Source organism: Dioscorea cayenensis, chromosome 4 (assembly GCF_009730915.1).
Source record: "Dioscorea cayenensis subsp. rotundata cultivar TDr96_F1 chromosome 4, TDr96_F1_v2_PseudoChromosome.rev07_lg8_w22 25.fasta, whole genome shotgun sequence".
NCBI lineage: Eukaryota > Viridiplantae > Streptophyta > Magnoliopsida > Dioscoreales > Dioscoreaceae > Dioscorea > Dioscorea cayenensis.
This window is the reverse complement of record NC_052474.1, coordinates 2,019,083-2,036,837: the sequence shown is the minus strand read 5'-3', so window position 1 is coordinate 2,036,837 and position 17,755 is coordinate 2,019,083. Positions and strand designations below refer to the sequence as shown.

The window sequence follows — 17,755 nt, the reverse complement described above, 5'->3', positions numbered from 1 at the left end:
AGAGACGCTGAAATATAGAACCCTTACCAGAGATGAGGGAAAAAAGAAGAAAAAAAGGAGAACAAACTAGGAACTGAGGGGGAGCAGCAAGACCAACGAAGGCAACCGTCTGGAGACACAGGCATGTCTTAGCTGTAAGGTGAAGTGAATTACTCCTGGTTCATGTTGTACTCTGAATCGCCGGGAAGACCTATGACTCTTGTCGAAGCTGAGAGCGCGCTTGATCTGAGGCTTCTGATAAGGTTTGTTGCTATGCATGATGAGCTGTAGAAAACCAAAAGAGGAGAGTATTAACAACTTTAAGAATAATAGTAGAAAAAAAGGTAAAGCATTTGATTGAAAAAAGCGGTTATTTCGCTCTAGCCAAATCTACTAGAAATGGCTCTAGCACTGAGGTCTCACAAAGTCCGAGATCTAGCATTTAAGGATGGTATCCAGGAGGTCCATACGTTAGGAATAGAAGGAATAGTCTCGTGTAAACCAAAAGTATGAAAGAAGAAGTTCCAGATTCTATCCGTAAAAACACATTCAACAAATAAATGTTCCACATGTATCTTATGTTCCACATTCTCTCGGTTTCTTCGATAATTACTTACTTTGTGTGCTTTTCATGTGATTAATGTATATTATATTAAGGAAATAATGATGTAAAATTTTGGTTATAAAACACGAGATCATCAATTATCACATATCCATTATCTTCCAATTCAATGTGTAGAAACTAAAGATGTATGTCATTTATGAAACATAATTGAAGTTTAACAGATTTTGTGTGTAATGGCATCTCTAGTTTTGAGTTGTTTCATTTGATTCATTTGAAGATGAATCTGAATTAGTAGAGATACTCATCATCATTATAATTTGCAAATATGAAAGCAACTTCTTTATAAGCTTTCAATTTATACATCTACACCTATACTTATTCATCAACTCTTACATGGATCAGGAACTACTAGTCATGAATTGTTGTTGCAAATGGAAAAATCATGTTTTATTAATTAATTTATGTGATGAATTAAGGAGTAAAAGTTATTTGCATTATTCAAGAGATTTGATGTTGGAAGAGAAGATTGCAATGTTTTTATACATTATAAGCAACAACTTAAACATAGAGTAGCTGCATATTGTTTCCAACATCTATGCAAACAGTGACTTATTATTTTAAGAAAATTCTGTGAGAGCAATATGTCAATTGGGGAATAAAGCTCATAAAATAAGAATGTAGAGAGTTACCTGACCATGTAAAAAATGACACCATTGCCATCCTTGGTTTAATGTAAGCTTTTACCTATAATGAAAGTTTGTTTTACTTAAATGTTATTCTTGACATTAATATAAGTATAATTGATTATAATTGTTTTATCTTTGAATCAGAATTGGATAGGTGCAATTGATGGCAGTGGTGGACCTAGGAATTTAGTTCAGCCCCGGCTTAAATAAAAGTCAATGTTCTCATATTCGTCACCTTTTAATTTTCTGGCGTTCTTAGCCCAACCATGACATTTCCTCAGTCCAACCACGACCAGTGGCGGAACCAGAACTCACGGTAAAAGGGGGTTGAAGTCAACTACTATCATTGTGAGGGATGTTTTGAACAATTTTTCAAATTTTAATAAAACTTAAAATTTAAATAATTTTTAAATAAGAAAAAAATTTCATTACTAAAATTCTTTATATTTGTCATGCCACATTATCAATTTAATTTTTTTCCTTAATTATTAAAAAAATCATAAAGTTGAGAACATTGTTTTTTTATAATTTTTAAAATTTCCACAAATTTTTTAAAAAAACTTGTTTTTAATTACTAAAATTATTAAAAACTTAACATTGCAAAATCTAGGATTTGAACTATGGTGAGCCCCTATCATCCAGCTCCCTTAGACCAATTAATCACATATCCATTACATATAATTTTGATACAAACAAAATATTATTAAACATTAATATTCATATAAAAATCTAAGGCTTAACCTTCATCGGATACTATTCTTCTAAGGTTTTCCGGCCGGCCAGCTCGGGCTGCCACCCATGTGGGTCCACCCCTGATTGATGGTATACATATAAGTGCTTAGGTTTTTGCCGAGAAGCAAACATCATATAGAGGATGAAAAATAATCATCACCTAAAATGTTTTATGTATATGTGACTTCAACATGATGTTCATTTATGTTTACTGAGGATGGGAAGACAGAGCTCAAGGTGCAAAAGTTTTGTTAGATGCAGTTACCAATTTGGAAGTTAATTTTTTATGCCATGGTAGAGGTATATATCTGCTTTAGAATATTTCTTGCATTGGTGTCTGTTATTTTTATTTAAATAAATTACTTTGTTCAAGTTTAAATTAATGTTTCATTTTTTTTTAAGATGATATTATCTTGTAGACTTTGGATATACTTCAATGGAGGCTTTTTACCACTTTAAAGGGGTGAGAGATATCATGTCTATGAATATTGAGATAGAACTCAACATTCAAGAGGTCACAAAGAGACATTTCTCTTTAATGGATGACAATTGAACATTGTTTTGGCGTATTAAAAGCTCAATTTTAAAATTTAAAATTAATGCCTCCATATAAGTCTTCAAGACAACATCTTAAAGTAATAGCATGTTACGCCATTCATAATTATATAAGAAAGTGGAGGGTCAATGTGACATGTTATTTAGAGTTTGTAAGAATATGCATCTTGAAGAAGTAGATAATTAAATTAGACATACAACTTCCAGTTTGCAAAGATTATCCGATGAAAGTGCAGCTGAAATGGCAAGCCATAAGAATTATATTACCTAGATGTGACTATATTATAACAATTCTAAACATTGAATTTATACTTGAATTATCTATGTAAATGTTATTGAACATTAAATATATTCATACTTATTATTATAGTTATATAATCTCCCCTCAGAGTGTTTCAAAAAATAGTTTTAAATGTTTTTTAAGATTTTTATTAAATAATTGCAAAACAATATTCTATTACATTTAAATTTTTGTTTACATTAAATGTGATGTTAGTAATGAAAACAGTTTCATTGCATTTATTTGATTGATAATAAATATTAATTCTTTTGTGAAAATGGGTAATAAATAAAATATTTATCGTTTTCTATAGTAATGTTATTTAAATCAAAAGTTCTTGGAGTTGTTACAATTTGGAGTTGTTTTACTTATTTCTCAATGAGATCTTCGCCATTTAAAAAATATTGCGCCAAATCCACTTACAAGTTACAATAGACCTTGTGATTTTTTATTTCAACTACATGTGTTCAACAGACTTCATTCAAACAAAGACTCTTCTCTTCAGTACTGTGAACCTCTTTGCAAAAGAAATGTAGGCCATGAAGTTCAAGAAGCTGAACCCTGCTAACCACCAGAAGAAATAATCAAGATGTCCATTGTTCAAATCATCAGGTATCCATCCGGCAGAGTCTCTTGATGTCGTTACAAGAGCGATGAGGCTCACAATGACTGAACTCAGATAATTGCCTAATGATATTGTTAATAATGATAAAGCTGTCGACATGCTTTTCATACTATCAGGGGCTTGATCATAGAAGAACTCAAGCTGGCCGATGTAAGTGAACACTTCAGAGCAAGCCATCAGAAAAAACTGAGGGAGTTGCCTTAGTATACTTATCGGTTCGCCTTTGTTCACACTCTCCTTCCTCTTCATCTCCAAGATTGCAGCTGCTGCAATTGCGACGATGATGCATAAGTGGCCAATTCCCATTCTCTGAAGCTGAGTGAGCCCATGACCGAGATATCTTCTAGCTATTGTTGCAATAACTGTGTCATAGAGTAGTACCCAGAGCATGACACTAAGTACTTCAAAGGCGTAAAGAGAGGCCGGAGGGATGGAAAAAGAACCAAGTCTGGTTTCCATTGCTTTTCCTTGTTCAACAAAAGTTGTGTACATCTGAGCATAAGTGACCGAGTAGATGATGCCAGTTACCCATATTGGTAACAACCGTAGTAATGCCTTAAACTCTTCGACTTGAGTGACTGTACATAAACTCCAAGAATCAACTTCTTTCATGTCTGAATTCAATACAATGGCAGCTTTGTCTAAGCACCTGAACTCATCAGTGTGATCAAGCCGATGAATTCTTCGAGGATTGAGGTTATTGTCTTCAACTTCATACAAGAATATGTTATCTGATGGCACTTTGAGTTTTCGTTTTTGGAATGAAGCAACCAAAACTTGAAAGACATTCTTTAATGGACTACCACCCGGTTCTCTCAGTCTAAAAGTAGATGTTCCAATAAGGAAGCATGTTAATGCTAAAAACATACATAGTGTTGAGATACCGAATCCAATGCCCCAGTCTATATTCTGTTGTATCCACACAATAACAGTACTAGAAACAAGAGCACCAGCATTCATGCAGAAATAGAAATAATTGAAAAATGATCCTTTTTTCTGCACTTCAGTTGGGTTATCTTCATCGAATTGATCTGCACCGAGTGGAAGCAACGATGATTTTATACCACCACTGGCAAAGGCAATGAGGTATAAACCAGAGTAGAATATTAACTTCTCAACATTGTTGGCCGGAGGACATAAATTTCCTTCACAAGGTGGTGGCTTAAAGTAAGGAATCGAAGCCGACAATGTGATTGTTCCCATACCCTGCAATAAGTAACAATCAAACTGTTGAGAAATCGATAAATTTTGCTGTCAATGGATTCAGGAACATAACATACAATCAAGTACAGCAAAGATGAGAACAAGATCATCTTATAACTCCCTGAGTAAGAGTCTGCAATTAGAGCACCAAGAAAGGGGGTGAAGTAACTTGTTCCAGTCCAAGTTGTGATATTCATTGCAATTGAAGCATTGGTTTCATGGAGAATACTACTGAGATATATAACTAGATTAGTAGACATGCCATAAAACCCCAAACTTTCCAAGAAAAGAAATCCTGCAATCCCATAAAAAAAGAGTAGTTGTTAAACTAATTTTATCATTTGGATGTTCAACAAAAACATAACAACACAAACACATCATACCTAATATTATGGAAGGACCTCTCTTGATCTCTGTATTCCCACTCTGTTTCACATCTAGACCTTCCTGTTTTTGAAGAAGCGTTTATATATGAATCAAAATCACTTTTTTTTTTTTAACAATATATATATATATATATATAGAGAACAAGAAAAACCTGAGTGTTTCTGGTTCCATGCAACAGGCTCTGGTGGTCCATTAGAGCAACATGATGACCAACTTGTTCTTCCATTGATGCAGAGAATGGAGCAATGCACTCACAGTCACAGGGAATGGACAAAATGAAAGCAACGAAGGAGGTAACATTGTCTTGCCATGAAGAAATACGTGGTAATCTTTGAAAGTCAACGTTTTCAGCAAGAGCTGATGGGCTTTATTACTTGGCAGGTTTTCCATCAAATGAATTATTTTTATTAATATTTATTTAATTAATGATGGGATTATTAAATTTAACTTAATTGACAGTTTGATATGACATGTGAGCCACCAACTACTTCCGAATATTTTTTAAATGAAACATTAGGAAATGTTATTTAAATCTTGAAATCCAGTAACTTCGGCAGAGAATCACAACAACCTGCAGAGTTTGAAATCAAACGGCAATTCTCCACTTAAATTATGCTGATTTTGTAGTTGAGTTATCATTTTCACTCGAAGTTGAAGAGACAATTTGCACAAGTAGAAAACATTTTTTTATTGGTAAGAACAGTCTTCATTGACCTTTACATTAAAAAATTAATAAAATTATGAGATGTTAATGAAAATTATATTTATAATAATCAGAGAATATTTTACAAGTGAAAATATAATTATGAATCCTCATTATCCTCTCACCCAGTTTTAATTCTCACTAAAATTAATTATATGTTTCTTAGGATTTACATAGACTTAAGTTGAATAATTCTTTGATTAGTATCAAATAAAATTTTTGATTTTTTTATATATTTTTTAGTATTTTTGTGAGCTCCATTTCAATTATAAACTTAATTAAATACCTTAAGATTCAGAATTAGTAGAGCAATTATGGGCATATGATTTTTTTTTTCATTCTTGAAAATATGGTATGTTTTCTCACTTGTTTTTACTTTATTATTAAATCACCTAAAGTGCGATGGTTTGTAAGTCATACTCTTGTATGTTCGTATCTCTAATTTATTATATTTATTTTTTAATATAATATGGGTGATTTATTCAATTTTAAAAAATAATAATGAATGATTATGTATCACCTGCTTTATCGGTTGCCAATTCAGTTATATCTAAAAATTATTAAAAGATTTATATTTTTTTATTAATCAAGTCACAACAATAAAATAAAAGGTGGCACTTAATTATAAAATATTTAAAATTAATCATATGATAAATTATACAAACGGATCCGGGTTAAGTTCGGATCCGACCCGAATATAGCAGCTGCAGTGCAATCATTAGGAACCGAATCTCAAAGCACCGTTCGCCTGGACTCGCTCTTCTTCCGTTTCGGCCAAAATCAAAGGAGCTCGTTGTCGTTGCTGATTTGAAGATCTCTGGTGGTCGTCGGAGATGCTGCTCGCTGTGCTCTTCTCCAATAGCGAGGGCAACATCCTCATCGAGCGGTACTTCTCTTCTCTAGATCTCTCTGAATAACCCTAGAATTTTGTGAGCCCATGTAGATCTCTACGTTTTGGATCCGTTTGGGATTTCTCATGTATGTTCGATCTTTTAATGGAGAACAAGATAGATCTTTAAGGATGTACTTTGTTTGATTCATATGTATTGTTCGCTCTGTGACGCAGTTTTCATGGAGTTCCGTCGGAAGAGCGATTGCATTGGCGATCTTTCTTGGTCAAGCTTGGAGCTGATAATCTGAAAGGAGCGAAGAATGAGGAGCTTTTTGTTGCGTCTCACAAGTATGTGGAAAAAGATCTTTTTGGTGCTGATTATCAATCTGTGGAATAATTGAATGTTATCTATTTCACAAAATGGCATTGGTGGTACTATTATTAGCTTTTGCTGAAAATGAAGCGTTCTCTATGTGGGGAGACTAGTTTTTTGTCATTGCTCTAGCTAAGGTTAACAGGATATCTGTTAGCAATTACTCTTGGTTGCGTAGTTTTGTTTTAGTTCATGACTACCATGTATTGGAAAGCTGATCTTTTGCTGTTCCGGGGGGATTGCTGCACGGTTTCATTTGAAACTGTATTAGGTGAAGACATCCTTTTATTTAGTTGCTAGCAGAGTTCTTGATCATTTGGATACACTTGATTGGGTTCGTGGGTGTTGTAGCTTTTTTATGAAGTAGGAGGATTGGTATTCATAGGGGTTTTATGCATCATCTTATATATACTTCAGAGAGGAATATGAGTTTGGATTGTTTTTCTTTGTTCAGGGGGATATGTTGCAATTTGTAGCACCATAATCATGTTTCATGATGGGAGGACTTCTTGTCTAATTGAATTTGTTTAATCTGTGGCATTCATAAATCATAAATCCTATTATAACTCTCTTAGCAAGTCATACAGTTTAAACTGAAGTAGGCCTATATTGCTGGAGATGTTTTTTAAGTTATTTACCCTTGAATGGTCTTGGTTGGTACCCTTCTTTGTTGTATATCATGCATCATTGCCATTTGCGAAATGTTTACATTGAGATAGGGTTAGGCAGAATGAAAAATTTCAGTTGTCTTCTTGTACTAGATAAGGGAGGCATCACACTCTGCCTTTAAACTGATGGGTTCATTTAACACCTTGAGAAGTGTTCTTGTCATTGTCTATAACTTGTTCCAGTGTGAAAAGTTATTGGGAGCAATCAAGGAAGCTGATCTGAGTACCTTATCCCATCAAATTTGGGTATTGTGAGATACAAAATCCAAATATAAACAAGTCTGTCATGCTAATTTAGAAGTATTATAGGTAATTTGCATTCACAATTGGCTATTATTTAGGAAAAATGAATATTCTTATTTCTTAAAGAGGCAGAACTTATTATTGATATCCAAAAAAGTAACTGGGTGAAATTAAATGTCCAGTTCAAGGTTTATTTTAATACAATGTGAAATTGATGAGCTTGATTCACCCAATTCTAAGATATTGGGCAGTCTTTTATCGAGGCATCCTGCACAATTCCAGCGTGTGGGTTACCGATGAAGGAAGTTGGAAAGGCATGAAATTTAGAAGATCAAGTTGGTGCTATATAAAATAGGACCTTATTTGACCAGTGCAGTGTACCAATCTATAGTCCAGATTCAGGCATAACTCCTTTCGGCAGCCACATTGAGTGCCTACTGGTGTCAACTTGGATGGCCTGACACTTGATTTATAACATAATTTAACTTCATGTGTGGTTATTCATAGTACTTGTAGCAGATGAATTGTTTTCTATCTTTAAACCACATGTTTTACCTAATGAAATAGATATCTACCCTTGTTTTCTTGCTACATTCTTCATAGTTGATAATTGACAGAAAGTGTGTCTTTTAGGTCGGTTTATATCGTATATACCATACTTGGAGATGTCTGCATTTATGTTGTTGGCAAGGATGAATATGATGAACTTGCCTGTGAGTATACTACTTCACATTCTTTCAATGTTAAGCATTAGGCCTTGAATCCAACATTAACTTTCTCCTTGTTTGAATGAGATCAAGTGGCGGAAGCGATTTTTGCAATCACGTCAGCTGTCAAGGATGTGTGCAGTAAACCTCCCACGGAACGCATCTTCCTCGACAAATATGGAAAGATATGCCTGTGCCTGGATGAAATTGTTTGGAAGGTAAATTTCTCGCCTCTCTAAATTTCACTCTTGATTATTTATGGATCATTTATAAAAGATCTTGTCTATACAAACTAGGGCATGCTGGAGAACACAGACAAAGACAGAGTTAAGAGATTGATAAGGCTGAAACCTCCTACTGATGTTTGATCCGATGTTGATCTTTTCAAAATTCGTTGTATATCATAAATCTTAAGTTGTGATGAACGTTTATCCTAAAACATCATCCTTGAGAAAAGTATGAATTTCTAGCATTGCTGTGATTTGAGACAATACATGCATTTATTTGTCATCTGTGTTTGTTGTTCTGTCGTGGTGATTACTATAACTCTAGGGAAAAAAAAATGTTATACAAAATACAAAAAATAAAAAAATATAAATCAAATGCACCAGCCGGGAATCGAACCCGGGTCTGTACCGTGGCAGGGTACTATTCTACCACTAGACCACTGGTGCTCATGTCAAAGTTAGTTGTGATAGTTTTTATACTTCAAATTGTCAACCACCAAAGACTTGGGAATTCTCTTTCCAGTGCCACCATTCCCATTCCTGGTCTCTTTCCTCTTCTCCAGCCACAGACAGAGAGAGAGAGAGAGAGAGAGAGAGAGGCATGAACGCATTCAGGCTTCTTGCAGACTTGACCCATCTCCTCAGCATCATCATTCTCCTTGTGAAGATCCGCACCACCAAATCATGTGCAGGTGCCTGCTGCTTTCTTCTTTCAATCCTTTGTAATTCTATCATCATGATTTATATCGTTAATCTCGTTTTGTCCACAGGCATCTCTCTCAAAACACAAGATTTATATGTCCTTGTTTTCATTTCTCGTTATCTTGACTTGTTTACAAGACCCCTTTCTCTCTACAACACTCCCTTCAAACTTGTTTTCCTTGCCACTTCCATCACCATTGTTTACTACATGAGGTATCACAAGGTTGTCAAGCAGACTTACAACAAGGACTCTGATACTTTTAAGCACTACTTCCTCATCCTCCCTTGTGCTGTCCTTGCATTTTTCATCAATCCTAAGTTCACCTTCATTGAGGTAATTTTTCATCCTTTTGTCTATTAAAAAAAAAAGAAGCTTTTTTAGTGTATGTATTATTATGTTTGGTTACTATGTTTGTTACCATATGAAAAACGGCAGGTCTTGTGGTCTTTCTCAATCTACCTTGAAGCTGTTGCAATCTTGCCACAACTTGTTTTGCTGCAGAGCTCCAGCAACATTGATAACTTGACAGGAAACTATGTGTTTATGTTGGGGTACATATATAGATATGAATGTTGTTTGAAGCTATGAGCTTGTTTTGTGATTTTTGTGTTTGATTTATGTTGCTTGCTGACTTCTTTGTTTTGCAATTTGTAGGGCTTATAGGGCATTGTATCTTTTAAACTGGATTTATCGCTTCTTTGCGGAGGATGTAGTTCGCTGGATTCGTGAGTTGTGTCTTTGTTGAAATTTTATTCATTCTTTAGTAGCATACTGATCACAAACAAACAATGTTTAATTAGCTTCTGAAATATGACAAGAAACATAGGACCGGCTTGTTTTTGTTGCCAGCCTGTTGACTATTCATTTTGAATTTTGCCATAAATTGGATTGAATATGAACCAGGTTAAGGTCATAAAAGCATGAACTCTGGAATATACATGTGTTATGAACAAGAGTGGGCATTACCTAATTTAGAGAACTATCTGAATTTACTATAGATATGATATTTTTCTATTGCATTACATGTTCAAACAGATATCTCCATAATCGTTTTTTTATGCATCCTGTAATTCTCGATTGCGCTTCTTGTTAATGAGAGTCAATGTTGATCTCTTTAATTCTCAATGGGTTTTGCTGATTAAGCAAAACATCGTCTTTCATTTTGTAATTTTGTTTACCAAAACATGTAAGCCACTTAAAATTCTTGGTTTCTGAGTTTTCGCATGTGGTAAGAACTAAGAAGTGAGATGAATTAACTGATCTAGCATGAGTGATTTTGTGTATATATTTTAATGAGATTTATCTCGGCATTGTGATCAACAGCTTGGATAGCCGGCCTTGTTCAAACAGCTCTTTATGCCGATTTCTTTTACTACTACATAAAGAGGTATCTGCTGTCATCCTTTTTCTGTATATATATTTTTCCTCTGATAGTTAAGTACACAACTTAACATTCACTCTAACTAATCATTATTATTTACATTCTTAGCTGGAGAAACAATGAGAGATTGAAACTCCCTGAATGAAATGGCATCAAGGATCAACAATTCACCATTACAGTTTTGGTGAAGGATCTATGGCCTTTTGCTTTCTGCACATGAACTTCAATGTATCATTGAGTTTTCTGATTAATTTTCTTGCAAATTTATAGGTTAAACTTCAACAGAGAAATTTGGTGATCATTGTGTGACGGAAGAACAAAATCAAGTGCACTAGTGTATCTGTTTTATCGAAACTTGTGTGATTTTTACTTATATTAAATATCATTGAGCACATTAATAGTTCGAGATATTTATTTTAATATTTTTGCCATCTTTGTTTGGAAGAAATAATTAGAGAAAAAAAGAAGAGATGGAAAGTGGAATTTGTTGATGATACTTGAGCTTTATTTGGGGATATATGTACACACCCCTAAAACACTTGATATATACTCAAGGTAAATGTCTTCTTTTATAAACACTTGAAAAATTAAAAATTTTAGAATTTAAAAATTGAATTTGGTCATAAGTTTTTAAAATACATATAATATCATTTTATACTTTATGTTTTTATTTTTAATTATAACTGGATGATCAATTTCGGGTGTGCATGTCTCTGACACATGTTTGTCCATTTTGTCCCCCCCTCCTCCCAGATTTTTAAGATTTAAAGAAATATATTTGCATTATTTAGACATGAAAGCAAAATAGTTACTCCCTCCGTTCTATTTTATCCGTCGTAAATAACCAAATTTCACATATAAAAAAAATTGGTTATTTCACATAATTTAATAAAAAATTAGTTATTTTTTTAAAATTATCTCTAATTTATATATTCACATTTTTTTTCTCATATTAAATTTTTAAAAAAATTGAATAGAATATTAGAATAATTTTGAAAAAAAAATAAATATTTTTTGATGTTAAAAAATGATATATAAAAAAAAATATGAGTTTATGATAGATAAAAAAGAAATTTATTTCATAAAACAAAATGAAAAGGAGTATATTTTTATATAATCCAAATTTTTAAATTTTTTTATTCATGAACTTTTATCTTTAATTTATGAGCTTATTTATGGGCTGGGCCAATTGCACGATCAAAATCAGTTCGTCCAGGGGTTCCTTGGGATCCGTGTGTGTAAATCATCGAACGGTCTAATTTTGCCTAGGGATCCGCACTGTTTTCTCCTCCCCGGGCCTTCTAGAGTGTTCCGCTAAGAAACGGACATTTTCGGCATCCAACGGTTGAGATCCTTCCGAACATTCAAGAGTGCAAGATCTTGAACTGAAAATCCCTACTCTTCTCTCTCTCTTTCTATAAAACCTCATCCAAACCCCTCCTTCCCCTAATCCCTTTGCCATTCGCCGGAGCTTTTCAATCGTTTGCATCTCAAACCTTATCCTCTTCACCACTTCCGGAACCCTAGCTGTTCGGATTATTTTTGAGGTGAGAATCTCTCGTTTTCTACGAATGCACGATTTGTTTTCTTGTGTTACTTTTCATGCTTTTTTTTTTTTAAAGACGGTCATTGAGTTGTTTTTTTTAATGGTTATCTTCCAACTTTTATTTATTTTTAAGAAGTTTGGTTCTTGGATCCTCTCTGAAGTCATTGGTTTAATGATCAACTATAATTTTTTCCCATTAGGTTTTCTTTGTTGTGAAAGATTGGTATTAGAGTGTAAGAATTTGATTTATTTATCTCAAGTTGGAGTCTTGGGGAGCCGTTGCGTCTAAAGGTGGAGTTTTGCATGCAAAATTTTTTTGGTTCCGAGTCGATTGTGCATACTTTCTTAATGATGGATTTAGGATGTCTGCGAAAATTATCTGTTTGAATGAGTGTTCTTATATTCCTAGGTCTGTCTAGTGACCTTAATCATTAATTGTTATATATGAACTCGTTGAGCTCTTTGTAGTATTATCTTTAGGCATGTTCAAAATTATACATTTTGTGGTAGGTGGAATTTGAAGCTGATGCGCTGTCCAGTGCTAAATATCTGGTATTACTAGTTGCCAATTTTACATAAAGTAGCTGTGAAATATTGACAGATATAAATCCATTGGTTGTCCTAGCTTGAGATGTGACATTTATTGGGAATACTCTAGAACATTCTAATGGTGCAAAAGCTAAAACTCTTATCAAGGATATTGTGGTGTCTGAGAGTGCTTCTGCAGGGTTGTATATGAGCAGTCATCTCTCTTCTTGGAGAAATCTTCAGATTTTTTACTAGCAACATCCTTTTACTTTTGACCTTTTTCTTTTATCTCTTTTTCTCCTTTGTTTAGCATGGAGTGGACAGCGGCCTTTTTCTTTGTGAATATGGTCCTTTTTTCCACCGTTTGTCTGCAAAGAAAATTTGATGTCTTTTACTTTTTGGAATAAAAAAGAAAATCTGATTCTGCTAGTCATAAATGAATTCTTAAAGATTGATGGTATAAATGAATTCTTGAAGATTGATGGTCTAACCTCTATTTCTATTCACCAGCCAATGGCAGCAACCTTCAGTGCCATGTCAACTGCTGGTCCTTTGGCTGCTGCCCCTGGCAGTAATCCAGCAGAGAGGAAGCCCTCATCTTCTACTGTGAAGTTTCTCCCGGTTTTCTTCTTTGTCCTCTATTGCTTCTAGTTCTTTTAGTGGCAGAAGGCAGAATGTGCATCTGCAAAAGAGATGCAACGTTAAAATCAGTGCAATGGCTAAAGAGTTGTATTTCAACAAGGATGGATCAGCCATGAAGAAGCTTCAGGTAAGTGCCTTGAGGAATTCTTTCCATTTTCTCATTATTTATTTGATGAATTATTTTATGTTGTCTGTTGTTTCTGACCCTCCTTTCCTCTTGGTGCTACAGACTGGAGTCAATAAGCTTGCAGATCTTGTTGGGGTTACTCTTGGTCCGAAGGGAAGGAATGTTGTTTTGGAAAGCAAGTATGGATCACCAAAAATTGTCAATGATGGTGTTACAGTGGCAAAGGAGGTATTGACCCTTCCTGGGCTTGTTTTTTTGGGCAATATTTATTTGAGATTTTTTAAATTTTTACATAATCTTGAGCTACGCAAATTGCTTTGGTTGTCAGCCTTGATATCTAGTTATTTTGCATTGATGATTTCTGTTATCAGGTTCCAATTTTCTGTTACTTCTAAAGTAAATTATCTTATTGAAGCTTTTGTTAAAAATGCTCTTAATCTTTATTAGGTTGAATTAGAGAATCCTGTTGAGAACATTGGTGCTAAGCTAGTAAGACAAGCTGCTGCAAAAACCAATGACTTAGCGGGAGATGGGACCACCACTTCTGTTGTTCTTGCTCAAGGTCTGATTGCTGAAGGCGTGAAGGTTAGTGTATGATGCATTTATTTCTGTCATAATATTTGAGCATTCCTGCAAATCTTGTTCTGATGTTTGTGACTTTGTGATCTGTATAGGTGGTTGCAGCAGGTGCCAATCCTGTCCAGATTACTCGAGGTATTGAGAAAACAGCCAAAGCTCTTGTGGCTGAGCTCAAGAATATGTCAAAAGAGGTATGTGGGATCAAGAGATGAACAATGAATGATGACACTTAGTGTTTGTAATTGACAACCATCCACATTTGTCTTTTGAGTAGTCTTGTATTTGAAACAGCATTTACTGGCTTCCCATGGTGACTTTTCAGGTTGAAGACAGTGAACTTGCGGATGTAGCCGCAGTTAGTGCTGGAAACAACGATGAAATAGGAAACATGATAGCCGAAGCTATGAGCAAGGTTGGGAGGAAAGGGGTTGTGACACTCGAAGAGGGGAAGAGTGCGGAGAATAGTTTATATGTAGTTGAAGGAATGCAATTTGATCGTGGCTATATTTCTCCCTACTTTGTGACAGACAGCGAGAAAATGTCAGTTGAGTATGAAAACTGCAAGGTTTGTTTAGCACTCTTTGGATGTTATTATGAATTTTGGTTGGTTGATTCTTTCATTATCTATACTAAAATCTTGTTTTAAAACCGTTGCATTTCTCAGCTGCTTCTTGTTGACAAAAAAATAACAAATGCAAGAGATCTTATTAGTGTCTTGGAAGATGCTATTCGAGGGGGATATCCTGTTGTGATCATTGCTGAAGATATCGAGCAGGAAGCTCTTGCTACCCTGGTTGTGAACAAGCTCAGAGGGGCTTTGAAGATAGCAGCACTTAAAGCCCCTGGCTTTGGAGAGAGAAAAAGCCAATATCTTGATGACATTGCTATCCTGACTGGAGGTTGAATCTTATTCTGTGTCCTCTGTAGTTTTATTTTTGTTCTGTTGGTAATCATGCTGAGAGTCTGTCTATCTGTGCAGGGACTGTGATCAGAGATGAGGTTGGGTTGTCATTGGATAAAGCTGACAAAGAGGTTCTTGGTACTGCTGCGAAGGTTGTATTAACAAAAGATTCTACCACCATTGTTGGTGATGGTAGCACTCAGGAGGAAGTAACCAAACGTGTTGCACAGATCCGAAACTTGATTGAGGTACTACTTTGACTTAGCCATTTATTTTATGCAGGTGCTCTGTTTTTCTATGAAATTTTTAAATATTTCTAAACTATGTGCATGTTGTTTTTCAGGCTGCAGAACAGGAATATGAAAAAGAGAAACTTAATGAGAGGATAGCGAAGCTCTCTGGTGGTGTGGCTGTCATTCAGGTCAGCAGATAACTTTCCACATATGTGCAGATTTCTTTTCCCTTGATGTTTTTTAAGTTCCAAGTTTCTAGGCCACATCATTTCATGCTTGCTGATGTGTAGGTTGGAGCACAAACAGAAACAGAACTAAAAGAGAAGAAATTAAGAGTAGAAGATGCTCTAAATGCTACGAAGGTATATGATTTAATTAGGGCATTCATATGTATTTGTGTTTGTTTGGATTCATGTTCTTTTGCTAGACAGTTATTGACTTAATGCATCTGAGTTCAGGCTGCGGTTGAGGAAGGAATTGTTGTTGGTGGTGGTTGCACCCTTTTGAGGCTTGCTGCCAAAGTTGATGCCATCAGAGACAATCTTGAGAACGATGAGCAAAAGGTTTGTCACTGGTTGCACTTCTCTTTCGCTGCTGCTCATTTTGTGCTGGTCGTGATACTGTATGTCTTTTATCTATTGAGAACCACAGGTTGGCGCTGACATTGTTAAGAGGGCTTTGAGTTACCCTTTGAAATTAATTGCCAAAAATGCTGGAGTCAACGGAAGTGTGGTTACTGAGAAGGTGTGGACTTGGCAATGCAATTTTTTTCGAGTGTGTTCTGATATGCCTGCTCTATTAAATGTGACTGAGCTTGTTGGTGGTTTGGTCATTGTTCTAGGTGCTTTCTAGTGACAACCCAAAGTTTGGTTACAATGCTGCAACTGGAAACTATGAAGACTTGATGGCTGCTGGAATCATTGATCCAACCAAGGTCTGTATCTTTTCATTTACAGTTCATTGCACCAATATCTTTTCCTGCACTTTTTTTTCCCTCTTCAAGATATGAAATCTAGTATCAGGGCTGGCCTCTGCTTGGCCCACCTGGTTCTACTAAATAATCTTTTTTTCTGATAAAGTTTTCAGGCAAAACCAGCGCATTAGAGAAGTAGTTTGTTATAGAGATTCTGATGTGAACTAAAGTCACATTTATTGTCTTGTTAGAAATCGTTTCTCTTTCGGCCTTGCCTTGCAGTTCTTTCCTGACAAGCTTCTTTTATATCATAGTATTGATTTGAATAGCTGGACTTATTTGTCCGGATTTATGTTAACTATTTTGGTGACATCACCTACTAACACAAATTCATTCCATATATTGCTGATAATACTAAACTTTTATATGGCACAATTCATTACTTCTTTTGATGATGCTGTATACTGTTCAGAAACTAAGTAGAAGTATGTATATGCCCCACTACTACAAGGTTTTTAGTTCTTTGGAATTGTTCAGTGATAAACAAAATATGTTTGCATGCTTTGTGATCAATTTTTGTTTCTATGGTCAAAACCAGGTGGTAAGGTGCTGCTTGGAGCATGCTGCATCAGTTGCAAAAACTTTCCTCACTTCTGATGTGGTGGTGGTTGAAATCAAGGAGCCTGAACCTGTACCTGCTACCAATCCAATGGACAACTCAGGTATTATCCTAATTTATATTGTCATATTTGAAAGTTAACGATTTAGTGAGAACAATCTAACCCTTTATTTATTTATTTATTTATTTCTGTTGTTTTGATAGGATACGGGATACTGATGAACTCATTTGATGGAGTTACTAGTTGATGCATAACAGTGTTGTTGCCCAATGTGTAAATCACATTGGTAATTATTGTATCAAGCATTTGCTAGTTCATGAGATGAGTTTAGATTGGTAGTACAACTCTCGCGGCATGAAATGGAATGATATGTTTAATGTTGCACTTTTTGAGCAGCTTTTTTGTGATTGTGGATTTGAAAGGCCAAATGAATGTCAGTACAAACCCAATTGGGTTCCAGTGCACCTTCTTCAAAGCTGTGCATCATAAGCTGCTTCTTTCTTCTTTTTTTCTTTTTTTATTTTTGGTGTGGTGGTGAAGTGCATCATGTCTAGTTGATCTTCAGCGGTTGAAATATGCATGCTTTTGTGTGGAAATGGTGAAAAGAAACTGATAGAATGTGAAATCCTTGTGTTAGAATTTCTAAGTCTGCCAGGGGGTCAAGATGTCAGATGGCCCGAGACGAGCCGGGCTGGTACAACTACGCGTGCGCACTCAGGCGGCCCATTTAGTTTTTAACTTCTATTTTAAAACTAAAAAATCTAGAAAAAGAAAATCAGAGATTAAAAAAATAATTAAATAAGAAATAAGAAACATT

At 34.9% G+C, this 17,755-nt stretch overlaps 4 protein-coding genes and 1 non-coding gene across 6 annotated transcripts; 3 read left to right on the top strand and 2 right to left on the bottom strand.

Moving 5' to 3' along the window:
* Window positions 1–3,188: 3,188 nt before the first annotated feature.
* LOC120258248 (protein NRT1/ PTR FAMILY 8.3-like) lies at window positions 3,189–5,334 on the bottom strand. Its single transcript, XM_039265604.1, has 4 exons — window positions 5,164–5,334; window positions 5,009–5,072; window positions 4,703–4,920; window positions 3,189–4,628 (listed from the first exon to the last, which is right to left on the bottom strand). The coding sequence occupies exons 1-4, from the start codon at window positions 5,236–5,238 to the stop codon at window positions 3,279–3,281; spliced, it is 1,707 nt and encodes a 568-aa protein (XP_039121538.1). The 5' UTR covers window positions 5,239–5,334; the 3' UTR covers window positions 3,189–3,278.
* A 1,107-nt stretch (window positions 5,335–6,441) lies between these two features.
* LOC120259424 (TSET complex member tstD) lies at window positions 6,442–9,048 on the top strand. The gene is made up of 5 exons (XM_039267026.1): window positions 6,442–6,601; window positions 6,782–6,895; window positions 8,465–8,544; window positions 8,632–8,756; window positions 8,835–9,048. Exons 1-5 carry the CDS (start codon window positions 6,549–6,551, stop codon window positions 8,904–8,906), a joined length of 444 nt encoding a protein of 147 aa, XP_039122960.1. The 5' UTR covers window positions 6,442–6,548; the 3' UTR covers window positions 8,907–9,048.
* A 93-nt stretch (window positions 9,049–9,141) lies between these two features.
* TRNAG-GCC lies at window positions 9,142–9,212 on the bottom strand. The gene has a single exon. It is a non-coding gene; the product is annotated as a tRNA-Gly (tRNA).
* A 94-nt stretch (window positions 9,213–9,306) lies between these two features.
* On the top strand, window positions 9,307–11,247 carry LOC120259423 (ER lumen protein-retaining receptor-like). 2 transcript variants are annotated; one of them, XM_039267025.1, is made up of 7 exons: window positions 9,307–9,457; window positions 9,536–9,801; window positions 9,904–10,019; window positions 10,123–10,193; window positions 10,792–10,855; window positions 10,958–11,006; window positions 11,120–11,247. In XM_039267025.1, exons 1-6 carry the CDS (start codon window positions 9,367–9,369, stop codon window positions 10,992–10,994), a joined length of 645 nt encoding a protein of 214 aa, XP_039122959.1. In that variant the 5' UTR covers window positions 9,307–9,366; the 3' UTR covers window positions 10,995–11,006; window positions 11,120–11,247. The 2 variants fall into 2 exon arrangements, with proteins under 2 accessions (XP_039122959.1, XP_039122957.1); XM_039267023.1 differs by having other exon boundaries at window positions 10,958–11,033.
* Window positions 11,248–12,388: 1,141 nt separating this feature from the next.
* Window positions 12,389–17,413, top strand: LOC120258848 (ruBisCO large subunit-binding protein subunit beta, chloroplastic-like). The gene is given in 16 exon segments (XM_039266296.1): window positions 12,389–12,396; window positions 13,434–13,535; window positions 13,537–13,692; window positions 13,795–13,920; window positions 14,140–14,277; window positions 14,367–14,462; window positions 14,594–14,836; window positions 14,936–15,170; window positions 15,251–15,420; window positions 15,516–15,593; window positions 15,696–15,767; window positions 15,864–15,968; window positions 16,057–16,149; window positions 16,247–16,339; window positions 16,917–17,040; window positions 17,142–17,413. Coding segments are annotated over 15 exon segments (1,872 nt in total). The 5' UTR covers window positions 12,389–12,396; window positions 13,434–13,436; the 3' UTR covers window positions 17,186–17,413.
* Window positions 17,414–17,755: the final 342 nt, after the last annotated feature.

What these genes read in the sequence shown, in the direction of transcription:
- LOC120258248 (XM_039265604.1), bottom strand. Translation starts at nt 5,238, where the DNA reads ATGGAAGAACAAGTTGGTCATCATGTTGCTCTAATGGACCACCAGAGC. An exon ending in ATGGAACCAGAAACACTCAG is followed by an intron (nt 5,073 to 5,163) that starts GTTTTTCTTGTT and finishes CTTCAAAAACAG; the next exon opens with GAAGGTCTAGATGTGAAACA. An exon ending in AGGTCCTTCCATAATATTAG is followed by an intron (nt 4,921 to 5,008) that starts GTATGATGTGTT and finishes ATGGGATTGCAG; the next exon opens with GATTTCTTTTCTTGGAAAGT.
- LOC120259424 (XM_039267026.1), top strand. Translation starts at nt 6,549, where the DNA reads ATGCTGCTCGCTGTGCTCTTCTCCAATAGCGAGGGCAACATCCTCATC. An exon ending in GGCAACATCCTCATCGAGCG is followed by an intron (nt 6,602 to 6,781) that starts GTACTTCTCTTC and finishes TCTGTGACGCAG; the next exon opens with TTTTCATGGAGTTCCGTCGG. An exon ending in CTTTTTGTTGCGTCTCACAA is followed by an intron (nt 6,896 to 8,464) that starts GTATGTGGAAAA and finishes TGTGTCTTTTAG; the next exon opens with GTCGGTTTATATCGTATATA.
- LOC120259423 (XM_039267025.1), top strand. Translation starts at nt 9,367, where the DNA reads ATGAACGCATTCAGGCTTCTTGCAGACTTGACCCATCTCCTCAGCATC. An exon ending in AACTATGTGTTTATGTTGGG is followed by an intron (nt 10,020 to 10,122) that starts GTACATATATAG and finishes TGCAATTTGTAG; the next exon opens with GGCTTATAGGGCATTGTATC. An exon ending in GGATGTAGTTCGCTGGATTC is followed by an intron (nt 10,194 to 10,791) that starts GTGAGTTGTGTC and finishes TGTGATCAACAG; the next exon opens with CTTGGATAGCCGGCCTTGTT.